This window comes from Barbus barbus (genome assembly GCF_936440315.1).
Source record: "Barbus barbus genome assembly, chromosome: 38".
Lineage (NCBI taxonomy): Eukaryota > Metazoa > Chordata > Actinopteri > Cypriniformes > Cyprinidae > Barbus > Barbus barbus.
In genome coordinates, this window is record NC_136716.1 from 24159418 (window position 1) to 24186599 (window position 27182).

The 27182-nt window shown below is 35.3% G+C and overlaps 1 protein-coding gene and 1 pseudogene across 3 annotated transcripts in view; both read left to right on the top strand.

Annotated features, from left to right (window-relative positions):
- Nucleotides 1–629: 629 nt before the first annotated feature.
- On the top strand, nt 630–10088 carry LOC306857483 (serine/threonine-protein kinase H1-like; annotated as a pseudogene). Its single transcript has 4 exons — nt 630–678; nt 2421–2475; nt 4150–4898; nt 9771–10088. The product of its transcript is annotated as a serine/threonine-protein kinase H1-like (transcript).
- A 7017-nt stretch (nt 10089–17105) lies between these two features.
- LOC306857875 (enhancer of polycomb homolog 1-like) overlaps nt 17106–27182 on the top strand; it is a 37863-nt gene continuing 27786 nt past the window's right edge. The window contains exon 1 of one of the 2 annotated variants that reach the window (XM_079398137.1): nt 17106–17446. Coding sequence is in view for 1 of the 2 variants with exons in the window: in XM_079398136.1 (XP_079254262.1) it covers nt 22026–22178 (153 nt within the window). In the remaining variant the exon portion in view is untranslated. Of the gene's footprint in view, nt 17447–21776; nt 22179–27182 lie in introns of those variants that run through there. The other variant, XM_079398136.1, reaches the window with a different exon arrangement.

A 27182-nucleotide genomic window follows, 5' to 3' on the forward strand; every position in this document is an offset into this window, starting at 1 on the left:
GTGCATTTAGCTGAACTGTTCAGTCTCAAGACTGTTTGAGCACTCGTATCGATTTTATACTTGCAGTTAGGAGTGTAATATAGCGATGCATTTCATAAGACAGGATGCTGGCATCCCCCTCCTGCTCATTTCCTGTTTATCAATGATAAGTCCTTGTACCAGACAAAGGTTAGTAATTCAAGTTTCTCTTGCCAACTCCATCTGAACGATTATAAATGAGTCTGATTATTCACTTTGTCATGTGTGTTGACTGCATTTATCATGCTGCCTGATAAGTGACATCATAAGCAAAACACAACAGGCACTTCATATGAGTGTAAATCTGCCCAAAATTGCTGGGCTCCTCGGTATTGTGTCGTTTCCATGGCAATTAAGGTTTCAGATTAGGCAATGGATTAGGTTTGGATTATCTGGGGATTACGATGGATGATCGCAGCAGTCAAAACAAGTTAATTACGCTCTTCATCCATTTATTTCAATCAAATTTCATGAACATAGAAAACTCAATATTGCACTCTAGTGGAGGCATTGAAAATGACAGAGGCAGAGTGTTTAAACATCAGTTTTATCCATTGTGGCCGTCTGAAGGTGCATTCAGTATATTAATATTATTTTAAAGTGTCATTATAATGCCATCAGATGTTTTTTTCATTATATCCAGCAGTGAGGATCCAGACGGTATGACTCAGTATTATTATCAGGCTGAACAGAAAGATTCTCATTCTATTCAGCTTCATTTACAGCACACTTAAATGTGATGGGAAATGGCTTTGTGCTTTTTTGTGAATAAAGATCAGCTGTTAGCTGGATTATGCAGATATATATATATATTACAGCTCACAGGAGTTGTGATCTTCAGAAAAGAATTGCCCACTCCTTCACCATTTTAGCCTGAATCTTACAGAATTGTGAGGCTTGTTCTGATGAGTCTTTGTGGCTTATACAGTGTGCTTTTTACTGCGTTAGACTGATTTGTAATTGGGATTGTATTACTAGCTTGTTGCTCTTTTATAATGCATGAGTATTAATGAAGTTTGTAATTGTTGCATTTAAATATCAACTTTGTCTTTGAAGCTTCTACTGAAATTCCTTAGATTTAGAATTAATGGTTTGGTTTTGGAAGAATTTGAGGAGAAATGTTCAATAGTTTATATTATTTTTTTTACTTTTTAGCTAAAAAGGATAAAAACGCAATATAATTAGTCTAGGAGTAAAAACTGACATCTTTTCTGAAATTAAAAAAATAAAAACTTCAACCTATTTTATATCAGATAGCTGTCAAGGCAACATAATTTTTTTTATTAGTTTAGATATATATTGTATATGTTTTTTTTTTAAGGAAAAATAATCAAAATTACTACACACAGCAAAATTATAAAAAATGTAACTAGAATTAAGATGAACACAGAAAATCTAAAAACTAATACTATTAATAACATTGTAACTAAAATAGCTAAAGCTGAAATAAAAAGTTATAAAAAATATATTAACATTAATAAAAAAAAGCTATAAACAATTTATTTAAGTAAAAAATTACACTGACAAAAAAAATGCAACAATTATTAGAAATGTTACTAAAATGAAAATGGAAAATCTAAAAATAAAAACATTCAAAATATGAATAAAACTATAGTATCTCACAAGTGTTCATATATCTTTTGTGAAATTTGACCTTCCTATGAACTGGGAACTGTCCAGTCTTCGGCGGACTGTCATTTAAATTTTAATGATTATTGGAAAAAATGCCATTAAAATGAACATGGTCTATATTGGGTGGATATTTGTCTATGAATATATTCCATTAATATTAATGTTCCATAAATTTCCCATCTTCTAAGCCTACATGAAGGGTCATGGCTCATTTTCAGGAAATTGTACAATTTTTTTACTGATAATTAACGTTTTTCTAAACTTAGTCATTTGTCTTTATAGATTTGACTTGTTTAGTGTTTGCAAGTAGAAATTTAAAAAAATGCAACATTATTATAATTTTAAATGTATGCTTATTTTATTGCATTTCATTTTATTGTGTTGTATTTTATTTCAGGGATTCACAAGACAAAATGCAACTTACAAGCAAGTTTCTTACTGTGCTCATCTTTTTATTTATTTATTTATTTAATAATAAAACCCTGCCTTTTTCATAGCTATATAAACATAACTGTATCAGTTTCAAACTGTTACTGTGACAGGTGTTACAAGATATATATGGATTTATCCATAGGTGATCAAGCTTTCTTTGTTTTGTTACAAGGCAATGATGGTGTTGTTAAAAGGCCCCTGAAATAGCCGTGGATCAAACAGCCGTCACTCAGGTGCGAGTTGTTGCACTTGTGCTGAAAATGCTGCAGTCGTGTGCTCTTCAACCCAACCCAAAGTCATTTATCCAACAGGACGATCTGTGAAGATTTTTTGTCTAGGAACGAATCCTAATGCAAAGTTTCGTGCAAAGTTTGATCCACGCGTCACAGCGTCATCATCACTGATGTTGGGTTTACAGGATAGCATCTGCCGTACTGCAAAAGTAGTACAAGTAATATGCAGATTGTACGCTATATTGCACACATTATGTGAATTTTCTGTATGCATTTGCAAGTTAAGCCAAAATGTTGTTTTATACACTACCATTCAAACATCTGGAGGCGGTAAGATATTTTTTTTTTATGTTTTTGAAGTTTTCAAGTCTCACCAAGTCTGCATTTATTTGCTAAAAAAATACAGTAAAAACTGCATTGATATTAAATATTATTACGGTTTAAAATAACCACTTTCTATTTTAATATCTTTTATTTCAGGATTATAAAATATTTTGTAACATTATAAATGTCTTTGCTGTCACTTTTGATCGATTTTAATGTGTCCTTTCTGTTTAAAAGCATTAATGTCTTTCAAAAGTATGCAGTAAGCACAAAGTTAGTATTTAATTCCTAACATAACCTTTATGAAGAATTCTTCACAATGCCATAAACTTTATTTTAGACTGGATGGCAGAATTAAGATATCAAACATGACGTGTCAATTACAGATCCCTGCTATTAAATGTTTTATTATATGTATTAGTCCACCAGTGCCACTCACAGCATTTAATACCAGCCTAAAAGTAATAATGAAATCTCATTTATGAAATAATGTGATGTAATTTAATTTGTTGCATCCATTTACTGCAACACAATAGTCTTTCATAGCAGATGCTTCTGTGCATTAGAGTCATTAAAGTTAACTCAAATAAAACTGTTAAAATATTTGTGATACTTGAAATAAAATAAACAATAACTTAAATGAAAAATAAGATCTAAAAAATATATTTTTAATTAAAACCTTAGTTTAAGCATACTAGTTGCCAAGGAAACATTTCTCATTTTCATTTAGTTTAACATGCATGGTTATTATAGTTAACTACAACTCAAACCATAAAACATGTTACTTTAACTGGAATTCAAATAAAACAAAATACAAAAAGATCTTAAACTTATGTCAGATATCTGCCAAGGCACCATTCTCAATTGTATTAGTTTAGCTTGATGTAAAAAATAAATAAATAAAAATGACAAAAAGCACACACACAAGATTACCTAAAATTAAAACAGAAAATATGAAAATAAAAACTAATTTGAAATATTAATAAAACTAATACTATGAATAACCTTGTAATTTAATAACTAAAATAAAAAGTAATAAAAACTATATCAACACATTTAAATAAAAAATTGTTGCACTCTCTTTTAAGGTGTCCTTGTTACGGTATAATTATACATTTAAGTACTGAGTAATATTAATTAACTACAAGCCCTTACTATATGGTTAGGGTTAGGATTAGGGTTTGTCTTAGGGCTACTTGCATGTAATTATGCATAGTTTATTGTTATTATAATAGTAAGTACATGTAACGTGTAACAAGGACGCCTTAAAATAAAGTGTTAACAACAAAACTATTAAAAAATAACTAAAATTAAAAAGAAATTGTATTTTTTTTTTTAAATAATAAAAAATATTATAGACAGTTATATAAAACGTAAAAAAAATACAAAACACAACCAAATTATTAAAGTTGTCACAAATTAAAATGAAAATGCAAAATATAAAAAAAAAATATTATAACTCAAAATACGACTAAAAATAGTATCTCACAGGTGTTCATGTCTGTTTTAGGTATGACATCAAGGCTCTGATCGGCCGTGGCAGCTTCAGCCGTGTGGTTCATGCTGAACACAGACGCACACACCAACCCTTCGCCATCAAACTTCTGGAGGTCAAAAGTCGGGAGGATCACGAGGCCTGTCAGGCAGAGCTTGCGACGGGTGAACCACAACAACGTCATCCGCCTGGCCGAGGTGTTCGAGACGCAGCATCGCATCTATCTGGTTCTGGAGCTGGCCACTGGAGGAGAGCTCCTGGAGCACGTGGTCACCCGAGGACCCTTCAGAGAACGAGACGCCACCAAGGCCTTGATGATGGTGTCCAGGGGGCTGCACTATCTACACATGCTGGGCGTCATCCACAGAGACCTCAAACCCTCAAACCTGCTGTACTACCATCCGGGACAGGACTCGCGATTGATCATAACAGACTTTGGACTCGCTTGCTGGGAGAACAAGACGGCGGTGGCATTTCAGATCAGAGAAGATACAGCTGTTACGACTCAGGATGCAAATTTTGACTCTGTAGATGCTGAGAAGAGCTTTCAGGCTAAAGATTGGGCTGTGAGGACGCTCTGCGGCACGTCGGAGTACCTGGCCCCTGAGATGCTGGCGCAGAGACCCTGTAGCAGCGCTGTGGATATGTGGGCGCTGGGAGTCATCACTAACATACTGCTGAGCGGCTCGCTGCCCTTCGACCAGAGCAGCCGACCGCGATTCTTCAGGGCCATTCTCAGGGGTAGCTACAGTTTCCATGGAGATGTGAGTGTCACAATGCTTTTCCTCACACAATATGTGTTTTTATTTGTGTGTTTTAAAGGAACAGTTCAGTCAAAATGAAAATGTGCTGAATTTACCCTCAGGCCATCCAAGATGTAGATGAGTTTGTTTCTTGTGTAGCATCACATCACTTGCTCACCAGTGGATCCTCTGCAGTGAATGGGTGCCGTCAGAATGAGAGTCCAAACAGCTGATAAAAACATCACAGTAATCTGTTGATCTGGAAAGCATCCGCTGTGCACAAACATCTGACAGACGTCTGTAAGATGTCAGTTTTACATACATTCTAAATCATATACATCTTAGAGACATCTAATATATGTCTGTTTGACATCTGATTGGAAACGTCCAATAGACGTATTGCAGATGATCAAACACTAAAAAATATACCTTGCAGATGTTAAATGCAGATGTCAAATAGATGTCTCTGTGATGTATGTGTGCTATCAGGAATATTTTGCATATGTAAAAAATACAGATCTTTTCTTTAGCAGACTGTAATCTTCATCAGACAATCCTGAAAACATTTTTTTTTTCACAATTTCTACAAAAATATTAGCATTGATAATTATAACAAAAGTTTCTTGAGCAGCAAATCAGCATATTAAATTAATTTCTGAAGGATCATGTGACACTGAAGACTTGAGTAATGATGCTGAAAATTCAGCTTTACATCATACGGAATAAATTCCTTTTTTAAATTATTATTATTTTAAAATTATTATAATAGATATTTTAAATTGTAATGATATTTCACGGAATTACTGTTTTTACTGTAGGCCATTTCTAATCAAATAAATGCAGCATGCAAAGTGTTTTGTTTCAAAATCTACCGTCCCCAAACATTTGAACCAAAATATATATTTTATCTAATGCCATAATGGCATTCATACATTTCTAACTGTGCCTTAAGTATGCAAATATTTGGGGCTACTGTAATGATAGTATATTCATTTTTATATTGAATACCCTCATCATAATGGAGCTTATGATGGCCTAACCAGACCACCAGCACGGAGATGCCTGGAATGACCCAGCAGAGAGATGAAAAATACAACCGAGTGTGAATTAAAGGGCAAACAGAGTTTGTGTGTGTGGGAAGGTGAAATACGGTCACCTGTGTAAACAGCCACCAGCTACCTGACTGATGCGTCGCCCACCCACACCACGTCCACTCGCCTCGTCTCAAGGGTGTGTGTGTGTGTGTGTGTGTGTGTGTGTGTGTGTGTGTGTGTGAGGTGAGAGGTGGTAATCAGAGGGGAGAGGAGATTCACCACAGGGCTTTTATCACCTTTAAACTGCAAACACACAGGCACACCCATTTCTTTATCACTTCCAGCCCCTAGAGCTGTGAAATTATAGGTGCAATTGTACAACAATAATTGCTGTTCTCTTGAAGAGAAAGAACATTAACTATAAAGCTATTTGTAATCCTGCTGCTCATAGAGAGTAATAAGACACATGTGGGAATTATTATTTTTTATTTTTTGGTTTGGGACTACTGAGTCACAATATAATTGTTAGCTGTAAAGCAAGACTGTAATAAGTGGGTTAATATCCACCATGTCATTCCTTTGCATAGATACACAAGCTATAAAGCCACAGGACTGCACCTGCGGTTACTCTTAATGGGCTTAAAGTCTGGCCGTTTGACCCATTTGGATAATTGCATTGAGTATTTATTGTTTTCATTTCTTTTGTGTGCAGCTTTACCATGCATCTGTTTGAAGCTGTCCCGTGTTCTTGTAGAATAAAAAAATAAGTCGGATTTAATTTAAACCGTTTTTACTTCAGAATTTCTAGGTTTCACAAATAATCACTCTTGATAACATGTTTGAAGTTCCCAAATTAAAAAGAATTTAGACTTTTTTTTTTTTTATCCTAAAAGCATAACAAATGAAAGTGATTAAATTGCTAAAAATTATAAAAGACCAATAAAATTGTACTACTTTTTTATAAATTTATTATATAATTTAATAAATAAAGAAGTGGTAACACACACTAAAAAAAATACTTTGAAATAATTTTCACTCAGAAATTGCTAGTAAATTTATAATAATAAAAATAAAATACACACAGAAATGGCAAGTAAATTAAACATGAATGTAGAAAGACTGAAATAGTATTTTCTCCCAAAACATTAACTACAAAATTTCCAAAAATATTTTTAACATTAGCATTTCAAAAACTACATGCAAATCTGCAAAGTGCAAATTTGATTTTTACTCAAAAAATTTTTTGAAACAACAAAAAAAACAAGAAATTGGTACATGCGGTTTTGTTGTTGTTTTAGATTTCCTTATTTATTAATATCCTACTTGGTTTCTGATTAGTGTTTCCATGGATTTTTAATTTTCATTCTATTTTTAAGTTCTTCGCCTACTTGTATTACATGTATATTAATGTTAAAGTTAATAACAACATCTCGCAGTGGCGACACGCTGTGCGCCGAACACACCGGAGATAATTCAGCTCAAATGTGTTTCATCTCACTCGTTTGACCTGATGATCGCTCTCATTAAATACTACACAGATGATACGCACACACTTATTAAAGACTCTGGAGAACCCAAAAACAACAAAGTATTCAAATAAGGACTTTTTTCATTAAAACCTCATTTCAGGATTCATTTTTTATCTGCATCTCGTTGTGAATTCAAATGCAGTTCTATGGTGTTTAATTAGAAACTAGTCGGCTGTCCTTTATAGGTTAAACACATGCACGCACGCAGAGCATGGACCCACACTTCTGCACAGATATATATACATATATATTTAACCACATGAATGCACAATCACTCGGCAGGACAGAATGATAGATTGGACTGCAGAAAACACCAGAGATAGTCATTTGGCTCTCGCTATGTTTTATTGATGTCAGATTTCTCTCTTTTTCTTGATGAAATTGCTGGATTCTTTACTTCGGTTGACAGACCGCAGCAAGACTAATGTACTTTAATGTTTTCTTGTAAAACTCACACACGTTTTCTTTTTTTTTGAAAGTGTTTCTGTGTGGGTTTGAATGAAACCTGCTCTTTAAAATTCATTTGTCAGCAGCAGACTTGCAATTGTCAATTTCAAGGCTGATTAATTGTCCTTACTGAATGTGTGGGAGTGAGAAAAGTTGTGTTCAGAATGGAATACTAGCTTATTACTTACATTGAGACGGTTTAATGTGCATCATAATGCGATATTGTCATGTGACCTCATGTTGACTTCAGAGTAGCACCCAGTTATCATCAACTTTTGCAGTCCATGCAAATAATGTGTAAGGGAAAAGATGTTAAAATCATAATATTACTTCTGCAGTCATTTTAATGTTTATATAAATGTTCAATAAATAGATAAATCTTACTCAGAACAATTATTTGGTGTTTTATTAATAATTATGATGAATTGTATTAATAATATTTATTAAAAAATACAATTTATTGATATTGCAAAAACAAATATTTTACACTTTTTCTAACATTTTTTCAGTATTTATTGTCCTGTTGCTTTGTATAACCTTTTGAAGAATCCCAGTGTTAGAAATTAATGGATGAAGTTTATTTTTTAACAAAAACATGGATTGCATTTCTGCCTTATTAGTTTGGCCACTTCAATTACATCACATTTCAGCAAGGATTTTCTTTCACTAACTACCGATTTATGTTTATTTGTTTGTTTATCTAATTGTAATTATTGGTCATAATATTTACTAAATAATTATTAACTATTTATTCGTTTTTTAAAATTATTTTTTATTAGTCAATCAATATTTATTTATTTATTTATTGTTATTTAATTGTAATTATTGGTTTTAATATTCACCATATAATTTAGTTATTTATTAGTTTTGCTAAAAAAAAAAATATTAGTCAATTAATATTTATTTTTTATTATTTTATTTAATTTTATGAAAGAAAGAAAGATGTTCATTCCAAATAATTATTCCAGGTACTTTTGTGTATTCTTCTAAATGTAGGATGTTTACAATGTGCCATCTTCCTGTTCGTCGCTCATCCAAATTATAATCATAATCACCTATTTTATCAACTTTTTGCAATTCACAGTGTTTACTCTTGCATTTTGTTCTTGTTTTTCGTCCTGTTTTACCATAGAATAAAATCCTCTGAGTGCTTCTCTTATGCCAGAGGTAGTTATTAACTTCACATTAGCGATGAGTCACAGATCTATTGAGAACCGCTGGCATTTATTGACTAATGTCCTCACATTCAGACAGCGACGAGGCGAAAATGCCATGTTGTATATCTAATGCAGCTTAAGAGGCAGAAGCGTCGGTGGCACAGGTCATTGGTGGTCAGAAGACGGCGGTCCGGCCTCCATCCCAGCAGAATCCGTGTCTGTGTACGCAGTGACATTTACAGCGTGATGTGTTGGCTCTTAGACCGGTAATGAGTTGGTGCTGTTCTAAACACAGACTGAATGCAAAACCAGCAATGAGTCGATTTCATGCAGGTAAAATGTGGGCAGGAGGGTTTGCTGGACTGAGCTACAAACTTACTGAGTTATTGATTCAGAGATCAATATAAGTATTCTGCTAAAGATTTTTCATTACTTGGAGTCTTTTCAAGACTATTGTGTCACGCTCACATCTGTCAGAATTTTATTTTATTTTGTTTTTGAACTTAACTATTTACTGTATGGAATATTTCACTGTTGATTTATTTTATTGTATGTTATTTTTGACCTTACCTATTACTGTATGGCACGTTTTCAGTGTTTGAAATTTCAGTGTTTTATTTTGTTTTGTTTTATACCTTTCACAGTCTGAAAGTTTGTGGTGTAGGGGAGATATAAATGGACTTTAATTATACTGGCAAACTTTTTCTCTCCCAATCTGTCTTTCAGCCATGGAAATCAGTATCTGCATTGGCCAAAAGCTTCATCGATCGTCTCCTGACCCTTGAGCCCGAGTGCCGGATGACCGCTGAGGAAACTCTTAAGCATCCTTGGCTGGTCAGCATGGCAGCCTGTTCCTCCAACAAGAATCTACACCGCTCCATTTCCCGAAACCTCCAGCAGCGGGCGTCACGTGCCTCCTCTCGAGGCCCCAGCTCGGGCTCTACTTCTGGATCTCGGGTATCGATGAGGCCTGGATCACGGCCGGGTTCTGGGCTACGGTTAGGGGTCAGCGACAGGTCACAATGCCTGAAGATCGCTGCTTAGCAAGTTCAAGATTTGACTGGTTAGCATGGCTCCATTATTTTATCCCAAAACGCTATCACTCATCTGTGCTATCAACAGCCTGTTTAATTCTAGAGATCAGAGAGAAATGATCAGTGAATTAATTGCATCATAAGTGGATGTTAAGGAAAAAAATGAAAAGATGGAAAATGCACATGACCCTTTAAATCCTTTAGATAAACGTGAATGTAGAAATGCAGATTTTTCTTTTTCTGACAGGTAAATTGTGTGCATCCATACTAATATGTTGATGCTATATTCATTTTTCAGGATCTTCAGCGTATTATTTGCGATCTCCTACTCATGATGAACAGCGAAGGAGTTTAAAGTCTCCACTATAAAAAGAAAAGCACAGATCAGCACCTCTACTCTATTCTCCCACATTCATTCCTTCATTAATCAGATGAATATGAGCTGATTATATAAACTCTACATTCTATTTTAAAATATACATTTTTCAGCCCTGAATAATCACACATAAGACTAAAATGCAAACAGGCAGGGAGTGTAATCTCAAATGGTCTGATCTGTAGATTTTCTGTCCTGCTTCTTTTTATATGAATGAAATTAATACTTTAATTCAGCAAGGATGGATTAAATTGAGCAAAATTGACAGTAAGGTCATTTATAATGTTAAAAAATTATATTTTATATCAATTTCATTTATTACTGAATTCATCATAAAATGGAAAAAAGTATATATTGAAGTAGAAAACAGCTGTTTTATATTATAATATTTCACAATATTATCATATTGACTGTATTTTTGATCAAAAAATGCAGCCTTGATGAGCATAAGATATTTCAAAACAATTTAAAAAATCCAAACCCCAAACTTTTGAACGGTATACTGTTGACAATAAAATCTGAATAAAAAAGTTCATTTAATTTGCAGATGTCTGTAGTCTGATAAATATTTTAAGTATATGTCTTAAGTGTTCAATCCTTGTAAAGTACAAAGCAAATAATGTTGATGACGGTGCGATGTGCAATCTGCCAAACCCTTCAAACTGACATCAGTAAATGAAGATGGAGGACTGAGTTTTCACTTCTGTTCAAGGGCTTTTCTCACTCTGTTATAAAGGCTACGCATGTTTTAAGTGATGCACAGAACATTCTGACAGCAGCAGTCAGTGGAAATAATGTGGGTCAATGTCAAAAACGTCCATTCAGCAGAGAAACTCAACACTAGCTCTTATCTGACATCAATAAGTGTTCAAAAGAGATCAAGATACGGTTCAGGTGACACTTTCAATAGTGTCTTTGTTCTGAGCTTCACGTTAAGAATCAGTTTCAAGTCAGAGTTTGGGTTTATAATTTGGGTTTTTTCTTAATTTTGTCTTGAAACAAGACAAAAGCATTATATGGACACAGGCTGGAGACATTTTGGCTTGATCTTTGACATGTTAAGGAGTTTTTCTTGCCACAGTCATCACTGGTGCGATAAAGGCACTCTTTTACAGCTTTGAAAATTTGTAATATTATATTTCCTTTATCACTGTTTACGTATACAGTAAATAAAAAATAGGGAGTGACTGCCCTCTGTTGGACAATTATTCAGCATGGATTTTTTTTTTTTATCCATTACAGTTGGACAGAACTATCTTATGTTTCTTTATATGCATATATCTTTTTTGCAATAATTCTGATATGTGATAAAATGCTGAATATGTGCCTATGCGTATTATATGCAGAGAAATAAACAGACACATTTTAATTTGCCCACCACATTAGATATAATCCTCATTGCATTTGTTTTCTTCTACCCATAAATATGGATTTTAATTCATTTTGCAACTGTTTTCTTTTGCTCTGGGGTTTAGATTGAAGGAAATATTTAAAGATCTTAAATATACAGCTTCATATAAAGCTGTTTTGTGCATTGGGCCGTCTACTCTCAGCTCAATATTTGTTAATGATGTGTGATGATGACTTTACTAAAAAAAAATCTGTACATGAAACAGAATTAGCTATAAAATAAGCAAAAACACCTTTGGCTGCTTCTGAATTCCCATGCTTAGTATGTATGAAAGTACAGGAATTCAATTTAAGTAGAAGTCTGTTAGGAAATGTGGGGTTAAACAAGTACAATTCAACCTTTTTAAAACAATTTTCTTGGTACTTATAGCACTTGAAAAGAGCTGCTCAGCTTGCAGTTTTCAGCCTTTTCTTTTTTTTTCCTTGGCTTCTATGGGTTATTATTATAGTAAACGTATACTAAAACCAGGAAATCGTTACTTGAAATAAAATAAAATAAATAATTATTTAATTTCAGCTAGTTCTCTTTTAGCTAGTTTAACATAAATGCAACATAATAATGAATATATATAGATATTTAAATAATAAAAATGTCACACACACAATTATACTAAAATACACTGAACAAAATTATAAACGTAACACTTTTGTTTTTGCCCCCATTTTTTATGAGCTGAACTCAAAGGTCTAAGATACACAAAAGGCCTATTTCTCTCAAATATTGTTCACAAATCTGTCTAAATCTGTGTTAGTGAGCACTTCTCCTTTGCCGAGATAATCCATCCACCTCACAGGTGTGGCATATCAAGATGCTGATTAAACAGCATGATTATTGCACAGGTGTGCCTTAGCCTGACCACAATAAAAGGCCACTCTAAAATGTGCAGTTTTATCACACAGCACAATGCCACAGATGTTGCAAGTTTTGAGGGAGCGTGTAATTGGCATGCTGACTGCAGGAATGTCCACCAGAGCTGTTGCCTGTGAATTGAATGTTCATTTCTCTACCATTAGCCGTCTCCAAAGGTGTTTCAGAGAATTTGGTAGTACATCCAACCGGCCTCACAACCGCAGACCACGTGTAACCGCACCAGCCCAGGATCTCCACATCCAGCATATTCACCTCCAAGATCGTCTGAGACCAGCCACCCGGACAGCTGCTGCAACAATCGGTTTGCATAACTAAAAAGCTTCTGCACAAACTGTCAGAAACTGTCTCAGGGAAGCTCATCTGCATGCTTGTCGTCCTCATCGGGGTCTCCACCTGAATGCAGTTCGTTGTCGTAACCAACTTGAGTGGGCAAATGCTCACATTCGATGGCTTCTGGCACTTTGGAGAGGTGTTCTCTTCACGGATGAATCCCGGTTTTCACTGTAGATGGCAGATGGCAGACAGCATGTATGGCGTCGTGTGGGTGAGCGGTTTGCTGATGTCAACGTTTTGGATCGAGTGGCCCATGGTGGCGGTGGGGTTATGTTATGGGCAGGCGTATGTTATGGACAACGAACACAGGTGCATTTTATTGATGGCATTTTGAATGCACAGAGATACCGTGATGAGATCCTGAGGCCATTGTTGTGCCATTCATCCACGACCATCACCTCATGTTGCAGCATGATAATGCACGGCCCCATGTTGCAAGGATCGGTACACAATTCCTGGAAGCTGAAAACATCCCAGTTCTTGCATGGCCAGCATACTCACCAGACATGTCACCCATTGAGCATGTTTGGGATGCTCTGGATCGGCGTATACGACAGCGTGTTCCAGTTCCTGCCAATATCCAGCAACTTCGCACAGCCATTGAAGAGGAGTGGACAACCTGATCAACTCTATGCGAAGGAGATGTACTGCGTGAGGAAAATGGTGGTCACACCAGATACTGACTGGATTTTGGACCCCCCCCAATACAGTAAACCTGCACATTTTAGAGTGGCCTTTTATTGTGGCCAGCCTAAGGCACACCTGTGCAATAATCATGCTGTCTAATCAGCATCTTGATATGCCACACCTGTGAGGTGGATGGATTATCTCGGCAAAGGAGAAGTGCTCACTAACACAGATTTAGACAGATTTGTGAACAATATTTGAGAGAAATAGGCCTTTTGTGTACATAGAAAAAGTCTTAGATCTTTGAGTTCAGCTCATAAAAAATGGGGCAAAAACAAAAGTGTTGTGTTTATAATTTTGTTCAGTGTATATGGCCTACTGGGATAGAAACTATATAGAAATTATAAATTATATCTAACCAAATGGAGTATCTTATCTGAGCATTGTGTGCCATTTTTATTTATTTATTTATTCATTCATTCAAAAGACAACCCTCCAGTTGAGAGCCACAGTTTCAAGGTCAAAGGTCACTTAGGAATGAACTAAATGAATTGCTTATGTTGTTGGATTCGATAAAAGCATCTGCTAAATGAATAAATGCAAATGTAAAGTTAAATGTAACAGAAGATTAGAGAAGTCACACTTCTGCTCTTTGACCTTCGCTCGCTGTGAAAGACCATGTGTTACTTTCACTCCACCATATGGCGGCTCCCACACAAATATATTGTGTAGTTTCGTCATGTTTGGGCAGATCTTGTGCCCATTCACTTTATTATATGAAAATGATATATGCAATAAGAAATAAAATCAATCTGAAGTGACATGAGGGCGAGTAAATAATGACAGAATCTTTATTATTATTATTATTATTATTTCTAGTAAACTGTTTCTTAAAACAGTTGTGAATTAAAAATGAACATGTCATTCATGCAACTCACCAAACATCCAGATACTATCTATCTGTGACCACTAGAGGGCGTAAGTGGATCAATGTCTTATAATCACGTGACCAGTGCTATGCAATCTCCAGTAGCCCCTCACTGCAGAACAAAGATCCAGGGGGTGGGGTTGGATTCACATCCAGGGGGTGGAGATGGTAGGTTTAGGGGTGGAGATGGGTGGGTTTAGGGATCAGGGGGTGGAGACGGGTAGGTTTAGGGGTGGATATGGGTAGGTTTAGGGGTGGGGATGGGTAGGTTTAGGTCTATGTAAGGTGGGAGGAGTTGGATCTAGATCCAACCACGCCCCCTGGATCTTGTGTTCTGCAGTGAGGACCATCTCATTCCGCATCACAACAAGGAGTGACAACCTACTGGACTTCATATATAAAAAATGCATTAGAATAGATCCAGTAATTTTATCCACAACTAAAGCTTATTAGGATGTTTATGCATAAAACTTGTGACAGAACATGGGCACAGTCAAAAGATCTTGTATAATACTTTTCCTCTATTGTGGATTGCAGTGAAGTACAGCAAAGTAGAAGACAATAAAAACAATACAGAGGAGAAAAACAAGGAAGAGAGACTGTTAGACAGGGATGAGCACAGAAAAGGTGGGTTGTTGGGCAGGAAAGTAGCTGTTTCCCCAGGGAGTGTGTTACATAACACCCAAACAACCTCTCACTGTATACAGTGGCGCTTTTCCACTGCATGGTACAGCACGGTACGGTTCAATACGGCTCACTTTTGGGGGGTTTTCCACTGGGTACAGTACCTGGTACTTGGTACAAGAGAGTCAGATAGCACTGCATTACAGTCAGACAAACATGGGCACTGCAGGAACACGGCTCTACTATCTAGTGGTTTAAGTATGCAGTTACACGTTTTTAGGCCCCCAAAAAAAAGCTTAATGTAATTTATGACAATCAAAAATGTACGTCACTTAAATTGCAATACTTAAAAAGCACATGAATCAACATTTCACAACCTATAATGTCTCATATAAAATGAAATCAGCACACACCAGAAAAGAAAAGCTGTTTCAGAATACCATGCACAATAAATCATTCCCAATAAGATCAGGAACATGTGTTAAGAACATATGGTAACACTTTATTTTAGGGTTTCTTAACTAGTTGCTTATTAGCATGCATATTACTAGAATATTAGCCATTTATTAGTACTAATTAAGCACATATTAACGCCTTATTCTACATCCCTACCCAATACCTAAACTTAACAACCACCTTACTAACTATTAATAAGTTAGTAAGTTCGTAGTTAATAGTGAATAAGTGTTTCCTATTCTAAAGTGTTACTGAAAATATAAATATAAACAAAAGAAGTTATAAGATTTTAAATACATTTATGAAGACCATATGTCCTCTTTTTTCCCCAACTATGTCCTGACTAGGATTTCTAAATAGCCTAAAACGTCTGGGTTTTCCTATTGTTTTCATACATGCTGAAGGTAATGGCTGAAAAATAGTTTAATCAATAGAATTGCAAATATGCATACATGTAGGCTAATTTAATAAATGTGACATGAAATCAAATAAGTATGTAAGATTCTGCACTATTTCTTGGACAAAACTGAAGGCAATCTTGGGCCTCAACATGAAATCAAATTGGACTGTCTTTATCAGAGTGAATTGCTTTGTTACTCTCACTTCCTGAACCCAAAGCACAAGCTGGCATTTAAATCTAGTCAATCACTTCTGCATAATGATTCTGTGAAAACACAATGTCAAAATGCACCAAAAGCATGCCTAAATCATTCAAATGTTCCACCATGAACACTGAGACAACTATGAATTGGATCGAAGAGTGGTAAGTTATAGATGCCAGCAGTGCTTTGTGGTGTGAAAAGTCATAAACTGTTTTGATTGCATGTTGAGACAAGTCCTTGATGGGCTCATGTTGCAGTTCACTCATGCTTCTTCTAAGGCTGTGAGCACAAGTAGTTATATTAAGCATTGCATATGATTTCAGGGGTATAGAGGGAATATTTTGATAAAACTTTACAATAAGGTACCATTATAATGCATTAACTTAACATGAACTAATAATGAACAATGTATTTTTACAGCATTTACACAACCTTTGTTAATGATACTTAATAAAAATGTTCAAACTAATGTTAACAAATAATATAATATAATATCACACTGGTAACAAATAACTAATGTTAAAAAAATACAAGCTAATAATGTATTATGTTGAACTTAACATTAAAAATAAAGAAATAATTTTGTATTACATACAGTATCATTAGGTTATAGATGAAGTCTTGACTCTCTCTCTCTGTCTGTTTAAAGTTATAAAGCAGCCTCTCTTCCTGCCCTCTTTCAGCGCTCGGCCAACCCCGCTGCTCTCCACAGGTGATCGGTGTCTCTTTCCAACCAATGAAGACGCAAAACCTATTAACCCTTTAGTGGTCCAACCAGATCTTTCCAGGGACTGGGTATTGAGCTGGACTTCATCGTAAAACAAACGTTTGGCCGCTACTTTTGCCAGCAGTCTCGATTGAAGTTTAATTCAGAGTGAAAGCGCAGCGGATGCGCGCACGGTGCGGCCGTCGGTGATTTTTACGCGCAGATTATCATATGATCATCGGGTTTATTGAGACGGATTTTCTGCGGCATTAATGATCCAGATCCCATTCCAAAGAAGATGATTATAGAGTTGGACATGCGTTTGCTGTATGTCCTCTTTCTCCCCCCACAAGTCCTTCTCGAATGGTTTTGGGAATCTGGTCTTGACATGTTTAAGATGAATTGTCACCATCCACCCTGGTGGTGGAAAAACGGGTGAGTTACTCTTTTCCGACTATGTTTTTATAGACAACTTTTTTTAATGATTAGGTTAAAGCTTTAATAGATTTTAGCTTCAGATTATATTGTTCCCTGTTTGGCCAAGAGCTGTTGAGATGTAAATAACCTGGCAGATCTAGTGGCCTGTCGTGTCTCTTCTGCCGTATTAAATATTCAATCTGTATAACAAATGAACATGAAAACGTTCAGTAATAGACTGAACACAACACACAACGTCGGCTTGACTTTATGACTGCATTGCTGTTAAAAAGATGGTCCTCTTTAAATAAGGGTTGTTCTTGAGTTGGTGCCAGTTTTTTCCCTATTGGGACCTCTGGAGTTGAACACAAGTGGAGATTGTAGACTACATTTTTTTTCAGTCTTTATATATGCATAAAATCAGAAATGACTATGTTTTATAAATGTATTACTGCTAAAATAGCTTAAACCAGCCAAAAACGTTGTATTGGTCTTGTGCTGCTGTTGACTGGTTTTAAAAAGGGGTTAGCTATATTAACCAGGCTGGCCAAACTGAGAGACCAGTTGAAACTAGTAGCCTAAACCAGTTTAAGATGTTTGTTTTTAGCTGGAATAGATGCATTTCTGTGTTGCACAAAAAAGATTGGTTGTGTTGCATGCTTTAATTGTGCATTGTTTGGAGATATGTGTATTATTTTTCACAATAATGTTTAATAGACATATGGTCTGGGTTGTAGTTGAGGCCTTGAGTATGATCTCTCTGCCTTGACTGACGAATCATCCTGTAATTAAAAACTTGAAAATATGAATAATAAGCCTGAACTTGTTCAGTGCCCTTTTAGCTGTTTTACTGTTTTTTGTTTTTTGTGATTTTGTCTTAATATAAAAATGTATGTCTGAAAAGCTATTAATATGACACAGATATGTTGTGGAAGATTTATATTTTAGAATTAATTTTATTAAGTATCAAATATGCCATTATACCAGCTTACTTGTATATGTATATATTTATTTATTTTCCTTTTTATGTCAATTTATATCCAAATTTGCCCTGATATTATGGCTATACCATCATTTAGCTTGTACCCTCCCACACGGAAATAACCTATATAAACATATATGTTTTAATATAGGTTTTGATATGTTTTTAATATATGTGACATATATAAAATTGGCCGTTTTCCTATAATATATGTACATATATGCACATATATGTACACATATATGCGTACATGTACCTATATAGGTACATATATGCATGTGTATATATATGTGTGCATATATGCACCTATATGTTTACCTATATATTAGTAAAATTATTAAAATCCATAGCTGCTAGACAACATAAATAAAAGCCCAAAATGTCGAAATTTACATGTACATATAGGGCTTATATGTGGATATAAAGAAGCAATACAGGAGACCTATATGGCCTTTATATGCACATATATGCACCTCAATTTTGCCTATATGTGGCATATATACGCATATATGCAGCATATATGTTATCATATATGTGCATATATACTGCATATAGGTTTCATATATGCGCATATATCCTCATATAGGTTCTTTCCATGTGGGCTATGTGGTCATCAAATAGTCCTGACCCTGCTTTTTCTAACTAACCTTTAGCGCATGCTTTTTATCCAAAGTGACTTTTAAAATACTAGAACTTGATTGACGATCCCCCATGGAGCTGCTGGCCTGCTGAAGGTCACACTCTCTTTTTAAACGTGTCTTGTGATTTAAAAACTACTGACTTCAGTTTGTGGCCAAACCCTTAAACTATAAAGTTTGCCTTGGAGGGAGGTTTTTATAGTAGGTTTTATTGTGCTATTATAGTTTAAATGACAGGGTGGGATTGCTTGAAGAAGCATAAGCATATTGTTTTTTGTTTCTTTGCTTATGTTTCTCAACCCTATAGTGAAAAACAGTTTGGCCTTTCAAGTGACCTGCTTTTCAAACTGTCTCAGTTTCAGGTCCTCTTCCTGCTCCGAGGCAGTTTATGTTAATAATGTCATAGTTCAACAAGCAAATGTTTTGTGGGGTGCAGTGTGTGACAGTATCCCATAGTTTATGACTGTTGTATTTAAAAACACAGCAGCACACTGCTGTATAGCTGAAGGTTATAAAGTGTAAATATAAACCAAAAAGTGGCATTCGTGCAACTAAGTGGCATACTTGCAGATGAGCAAGTTCATTAGTCAATATTCAACTTGCCAAATTCTTTACCTAATTTCACTTCTCTTTTCCTCACTTTCTGACATCTGCATAGGCCTACTAACAAGAACGTGGTCTATATATATATATATATATATATATATATATATTAGGGTGTATAAGGTTAATGACTACAATTTAAGAACTTTAGTCATCAGGAAGACATCAAGTAGGTTAATTGTTTAATTATTGTGTGAATAAATTGTAGTGTTGGTTAATAAGGATGTGCAGACATAATACTGTCCGCGCTGCCTGACTTCAAAACAAATGAGCATAACAGCACACAAAGAAACTCTGAAAAACTCAAAATATGAAGTTTATTTAGGCAATAACGTGATCTAGTTCAGTAACATGCCAAGGGAGCTATTTTGCTGAATATTCTCACGATTGCAAATGTTACATTGATTTTAGTTCAATAAACAATTAAAGTTAGTTAGTTAGTTACTTGCATTTTAGACACATTATTTACTGTTTTGTACAAAAATAGTTCCAAACAAGGATCACAGCAGAAGTAAAGCACATCCTCCAAGCAACTCGGTGGTGTTTAGTTACTGAATGATTCAGTGGTCTAAACGAATCAGTTGAATGAAGGACTCAATGACTCTCTCATTAAGTGAATTACTGCATTAATTACTCATTAAGTGAATTACTGGTGGGTGGGTATGTTAAAAAGCATGCATTATCCCCCCAACATTTCTTATTTGTATATTAAAACATTAATCTCAGTTGTAATTATGTAATGTGACTGCTAACTTAAAATGTATTGATAAATTGTAATAATTTAACATGAAAGTTGATGCATGCATTTAAAAAGTAAAAAATAAAATAGGCCTTTGTAAAGGTACACAAAAATATGCAGATTTAAGTATGTAAAAGCTGACGGAAAATTGCTTCAGAAGAAATGTTTACACCTCGGCGATGTAGTTTTGTGGGAATATTGTCTGCCTGCAGATATGAAAAGTTCACTGTATATCGTAGTAAAAAATATCATTTATGACAGCTTTTTTTTTACATTAAACACATTAAATATGACATATATGTATGTAACATAATGTGTACTTCCATTACAGGATTAGGTCTTAAATTTCACTTCATATCTGTAGAAACCATGTATTATAACGTAATTGTTCAACTTGAAAACAATTTCTTTGCTTAACTCCTTATTTAGTGTGGTATGTTTTTGGGCAAGACCACTTCATTAGCTTTAAAATGATCTTGTTGTGCAGTGTTTGCAGTATTCTGGCAGTGAAGTCACATTCATTTTATTGGTGCATCTGGATTTGACCAAAAGAGGTCGCCGTCTCCAAACACAAGAGTCTGAGTGGAACAGTTTGTTCAGATTGTAACAGTAATGGACTAATAGTAGTTTCGTGACATTAACAGATAGGCTAATAAAGCTACAAGAAACAAGTTAGCGTTGAATTGTAATTATTAGTGTCCATGCATATAAATGCAACAGTTGATATACACTAGTCAACAATTGAAAACCTTTCATCAAAGTTGTTCTAAAACCAAAATGCATTCTTGTTTAGGACAACTTTTTTTTGCTCCACTTCAAATGTTGACTACTATATAATTAATTTTTATCATTATTATTTGTACAAACATGCACAAAAATATGGAGCAGCGTTTATGTCTGTGTGAGAGAGTTTATATATGAGTGCATGTATATATTGGCAGTAAAACCTCAATATGTGTTTAAATAATGTACTGCAGAAACAATAAAAGTAGGCCTATTCATAACTAATGTGTGGCAAAATATATTGTGTATGTTTTCATGTTGCGATTAGTCTATTTTCCAGATATTTAATCGGCCTGTAGCTGTCAAATGTTTTGCATTTATTATCTCAGAGGTTGTTGAATGTGTAAATAATATGATTTTGGTGGAGCAAAAATAAAATCAATTAGCGTTAAATCCTACACCCAGTATCTTATTAGCATATTTAAAACGTACAATTTGTTAATGTTGATTAATATATATTTAGCAGGCACGATATAACAATTTATTTAGGTTTTGAATCAACGGATGGCAAAAAAAGTGATCATTAATGAAATGATTATGTAGGCTTATACACGTGCGCGCGCATGTTTCGTGACCGCGCTGGAATGTCCGAGGAGCGCGTTCACGTGAGTGTGTGAGGGAGGGAGGAGGGAAGAGCGCGATCTTCTGAGGAGTTTGTAATGTCCGCCATGTTGTGAATGGCGCACTGAGGCAGAGAGAGAAAACACACACACCCGCCTCTGCTTCTCCTCGCTGGAGCTCTTCTATTCTATTATTTTTTTCTCATTCTCCAACTCCATCCACCCTCCTCCATGAGATCTGTGGCGGTTTTATGGGTGATTGTGAGGGGATCGGATAGATTTCTAGAGTAAAATGAGTAAACTGTCGTTCAGGGCGCGGGCGCTGGACGCTCTCAAACCGCTGCCCGTTTTCCGCTGCGAGGATCTGCCAGACCTGCACGAGTACGCGTCCATCAACCGCACCGTGCCGCAGATGCCCACCGGCATGGAGAAGGACGAGGAAGCGGTACGAATTTTACCATGCAACCGCCGATTTTATGCGATACAGATTTGTTTTTTTCTGTCAATCTGCGCAGCTTTGGATGCAACAAAATGGCCGACTGTGCGTGAAGCGTTTACACGGTATTTTGGAGCCGTTTTGCTGTGTGCGCCGAATTTGAAGTCTGGTTTATACAGTTGGATTTATTTAATGGCTGTTTGGGGTGTGAAAGTCGGGTTTTGTCAGTCCCTTCGGACCCGAATCGTGCAGCAAAACACAAAGCAGTCATGTGACCGCGGAGGCTCCGACATTTTGTTGTATTTTGTCCTGCAGTGGCTGCAAACTGCAACCAGAGGGCTGTCATGGGAAACTTGGAAATATCAGATAATATTTGAGAGGAATAGAATTGGAATTCTGTTGTTTTACTCACCTTCATGTTGATCCAGTCCTATATGCCTGATTCTCTTCTTCTTGGTCGCCATTCACTTCCATGCAGTTTTCATATCTGTCATGTCCTGCGCTCTTCTCAAGAAACTGAATCATACAGGGTTTGAAGGTGGATAATGACAGAATTTCATATGTTGAGTGAATTATTCCTTTAATATTTATTTTCCCCCACATCTGGAAATTCATGATGCTTGTGGAAAAGCTTTCTTGTCTAGTTTTTGGTAGTAGTGCCTAGAATGTAATCATGAATGAATGGGACATGCATTGGTCTAAAGGTGCAGGAGGCTGAGCTGAAGGCCCCTTAATGACATGCTTATTAGGGCCCTGGGGCCGCTAGCATCAATGAATGTCATCTCAATTTAGTCATTTCAGTTACATAAGTGTCATGTAAACACATTAACTTTATTACCTCGATCAGAATAATCCAACAGTCTTGTTTTATGATTCAAAATAACACCCACGTGCATATTTTAACACCTTCCATTTTACAAACATTAAAAGAAAAAGCCTACATTTTCAGTTCATTGCATTATTTTGCGTTAATGGGATCATTGCATTAATGAGTGAACCTCTTTAATAATTCCAGGAGATTGCTCTTGGTTTGTAGATTTTATGATGGTTTTATGCATCTTGGATTAGTTTTAACCAGAACTTTAGAAAATGTAAACATGGTCAATAACAGCAGCATGTCAAGCATCTCTTGTACTCTGTTACTGTTTGAGCCCGTTCTTATTAAAAATGGATGAAGTGTTTGACATTTTTGAATTAAGTTTATGCAAGATTTATTAATAAAATACAAGGTGAGCCTGAGGCTGCTGTGAAAGATGAAGCATGCATGCTTGAGGTGAATTTTAAGGGTGTGGGGTCTTCACTCGTGTCCTCTTGTTGGAGAGAAGCCTTGTTTTAAGTGTGACCATCTTAGTTCCTGCCTAAATATCAGTTACCACCTGTACCATCAAATGGCACTGGTGCAAAATAAAATTGGAGAATATGTTCCACGTTGCATTAAAGTTCGAATTTTTTTGTATCATTTGAGGTTGAATTGAATGCATTTTCTGTACGTCTAAAAACTGGGGGTCCGAATGACCTCTGGCTCTGTTTTCAACAGGCCCCAGTGATTCTTGGAGGAAAAAAAAAAAAGGGAAACCAAGATGTTTTGGTGTCATTTGTGTTGTATTTTGCTGGATGTTTGCCGTGAGATGGCTGCAGGCCATGTTTCCTTACATTTAAAATTTCTTGTTCATTTTAAGACTGAATTTGTTCAAATGTCTGTGACAGAAAATGACTAGGATGTGGGTAGTTTGTTTGGAATGAGGTTTTCATCTATAATGGCTGGTTTAGTTCAGGGCTCCCCGTTGATCTTATTTCAAGCGCTGACACGAGCTCTGTTAGGATATATTGCATGTGTACTGTTTGGTCTTTTGTGGCTGTGTTTGTATCTGCCCTGCTATCTTTGCTTGTCATGAATTTATTCTCTAAGAGAAGGAAACTGGATACAGAGAGGTGAAATGAAGTGCAAGACGTCCTTTCTGAACAGCGTGGGAACTCTGTGCCCACAAATAACTCCATAATTGTGCTTTCATTAGCGAGTGAACTGATATACTGCGTTTTCAAAGGTCAAGTAAATAGTTTATTAGTTGAGTTCCTTTGAATCTTCTAAAAACATTCTGTACAAAATAGCTTTAAAATGAAATTAATTTATATTGGCTGTTTGTGGATGTGTTAGTGTTTTATTTAACTGATGTAGTGCTGAATTATGAAAAGATTTATGAAACGTTCCAATTTTAGAGGTTATATTTCATATAGGGCAAATAATGATCTACATATTTACTGTACACAAAATGCACAGATTTGCATAAGCAGCACAATGTGGGTTTGACATTTAAAAAAATATGGAAATAAAAATGAATTATGCTGCTCAAGGTTTAAGTAAGGATCGAACATTTTCTTATAGTCAGATAAAAACAGTAACATTGTGAAATATTAGGCTACAATTTCATGTTATATGTTAAAATCCAGTTTCTTCCAGTGATGGCAAATCTGGATTTTTAGCATCGTTACTACAGTATTCAGTACTGCACGATCCTTCAGAAATTATTCTAATACGCTGATTTGCTGCTCTACTAACATATTTACTATGATCAATGTTGATAGTAATTAGTATTTTTTTTTAGATTCTTTGAACAAAATGTTTTGAAATAGAAATATTACTGTCACTGTTAATGCGTTAATGCATCTCTGCCCAACACGAATGCTAAATTATACATTTTGAATGATGGTGCTTATATATTTTAGAAAAAGTATAGATTTTTAATAGTGGCCATAACATGAAAATAATGATCTGTTTATTACCAATGCATCCCTGATAAATGAATCTCATGTGTTTTCAAAATGTTAACATCTTGTGACCCGTTTGTGGTGTTATAACTGGTTTTTATAACCGGTGTGCATGTAAACGTACTGTTTGGCAGAAGTGTTTACTGTACACCATCAACTCAGCAACTGACTGCTTCCAAAACATTAATCTTAACATCGTCTTGTAAATGCAAAGCATGGGAACTCAAAAGTGCACGATCATTGAACTTGTGTTAGTTGGGATAATGAATGAGCGTTCTGGTCTTATTCATTAATACGCGATCAAACCTTACTCATCACCTGACGCTGTGTAGGATGTTCTTTATCCAGCCTGATTGCTATTCTGAAGGACTTCAAGATGTAATGCCGTTATTGTTTATAGATGATGAACAGTGATGGTACCTGACGTGCTTGTTCAAGTGAAAAACATTTCAAGGGCTGCCACACTATTAATGAACCTTGTATGACTGTAGAAGATTACAGATCTCTGAATTTCATTTCGCATTATTACTGCGAGTTTGTCTAATTGTTTCTAAGAAAAGTTTATTTTTAGATCATCTCTTGCAGGTAGCTGGCGTTTATGTTCTGTGTTGCTGGAGATAAGAGGCTCTGTCACATGAAACCTCAGTGAAAGCCGCAAATTCCTCCCGCTTTGTCAACAAACGTTCGTTAATAAAACATCTGCATGCTATTGCCAGATATTGATTTGGCGTAGACAACTCATGTAACCCTTGAACACGGTTGGTTCTGCTTGTTTTCACTGGATTTTCTGGGGATGTTGCTGATGTCTCAACTGCTCATTAACCTTTTGAAATCATATCATTGTGCCATAGTAACTATTATCAACAAATTGTGTCAGTCACAACCAGGATGGTTCAATGACATGTTTATTAACTTAAACATGTTTATTAAAGTTAAATGTAACTTCTGTGCAAACAGTCGAGTTTGCGCTGAATGTGCCTCAGTGATTCGCACACAATATCAAAACTGGCCACCACAAATATATTTTCCAAAAGGCTTTGATTTTGACTGCACTTTTCAAAATAAAAACCTGGCGAGGGTGATTTTATATCACTGTATTTCTGAAGGAAACTGACTGTCTTAAGAAAATGTTCGATGTCATTTTCATTTCAACTTGCATAATGCCTGATAAAGCAGCGTTTGTGAGTGGATTTTAGGGCTGCACGATTATGACAAAAATCATAATTGTCGGTTATTCCCTTGAGATTGTAATTGCGATTATTTTGAACCGATTTATGCCATTGTTTGAGGCTGCATGTCATATTTTTTATATAAAATATATTTAAAAAAAGGCTGAAAACACTCTTTCTGAATATTTATTGCTTTTGAGTTGAGATGCAGATGTACATTTGACAGTACCATTGTGAAAACAGCCTCATCTTTTATACATAAATACCTCATTATCATGGTAAAAAAGTAGCCTAACTATATGGTCTCTATGGTGTTTGCATTGAAGAACAGTAGCCTAAAGACATTCAGTCAATTACAAATCCACATCAACTGATAGAATAATTAACAAAATAATATTCCATTACTCCTTTAACATATTTAGTATAATAATAATTAGGGATGTAACGGTATGAAAATTTCTAATCACGATTATAGTGACCAAAATTATCACGGTTATCAGTATTATCACGGTATTGTTAAAATGTGCTGGAGATGTTCAAAAAGTACCGAAACATAAATCGCTTCACCAAGTTTCATACTTAAAAATCAACAAACAGCAAATAAAATGACTTTTTGTTTGCATAATCACTAAAACAATAACATTACCAATGAGGTCTGGATTTTAAATGACAATTTGACTGACAACAGTTTAATAGCATGTTCAAATAAATAATGTAAATGTTCAAATAAAGCTTTGAAAAAGTTTAACATAAAGGTAGACCACACATTTCAGCCTTTAAAGAAAAGGGTTAAATTAAAATGATAATTAATAAATGATTATATGTATTTTATCTGCTCCATAAATAATTCTATATAGCATATCTGAATTGTTTAAATGTGTAGAATCCACATAAGCTTGTTTTTCATCAACCGGTTAATATTTACAGCAGGTCATGCAAATTTGGTCAGTTTTTTGGCCAGACAGAAACTGCACACAGACTGAATGTAAATAAGTGTCTGTAAATCCACTCTCTGACAGCAGGTGGCGCTTTATACGGAAAAGCTGAATTACAGCTTATTCCCGTGAACTCCGCAAAC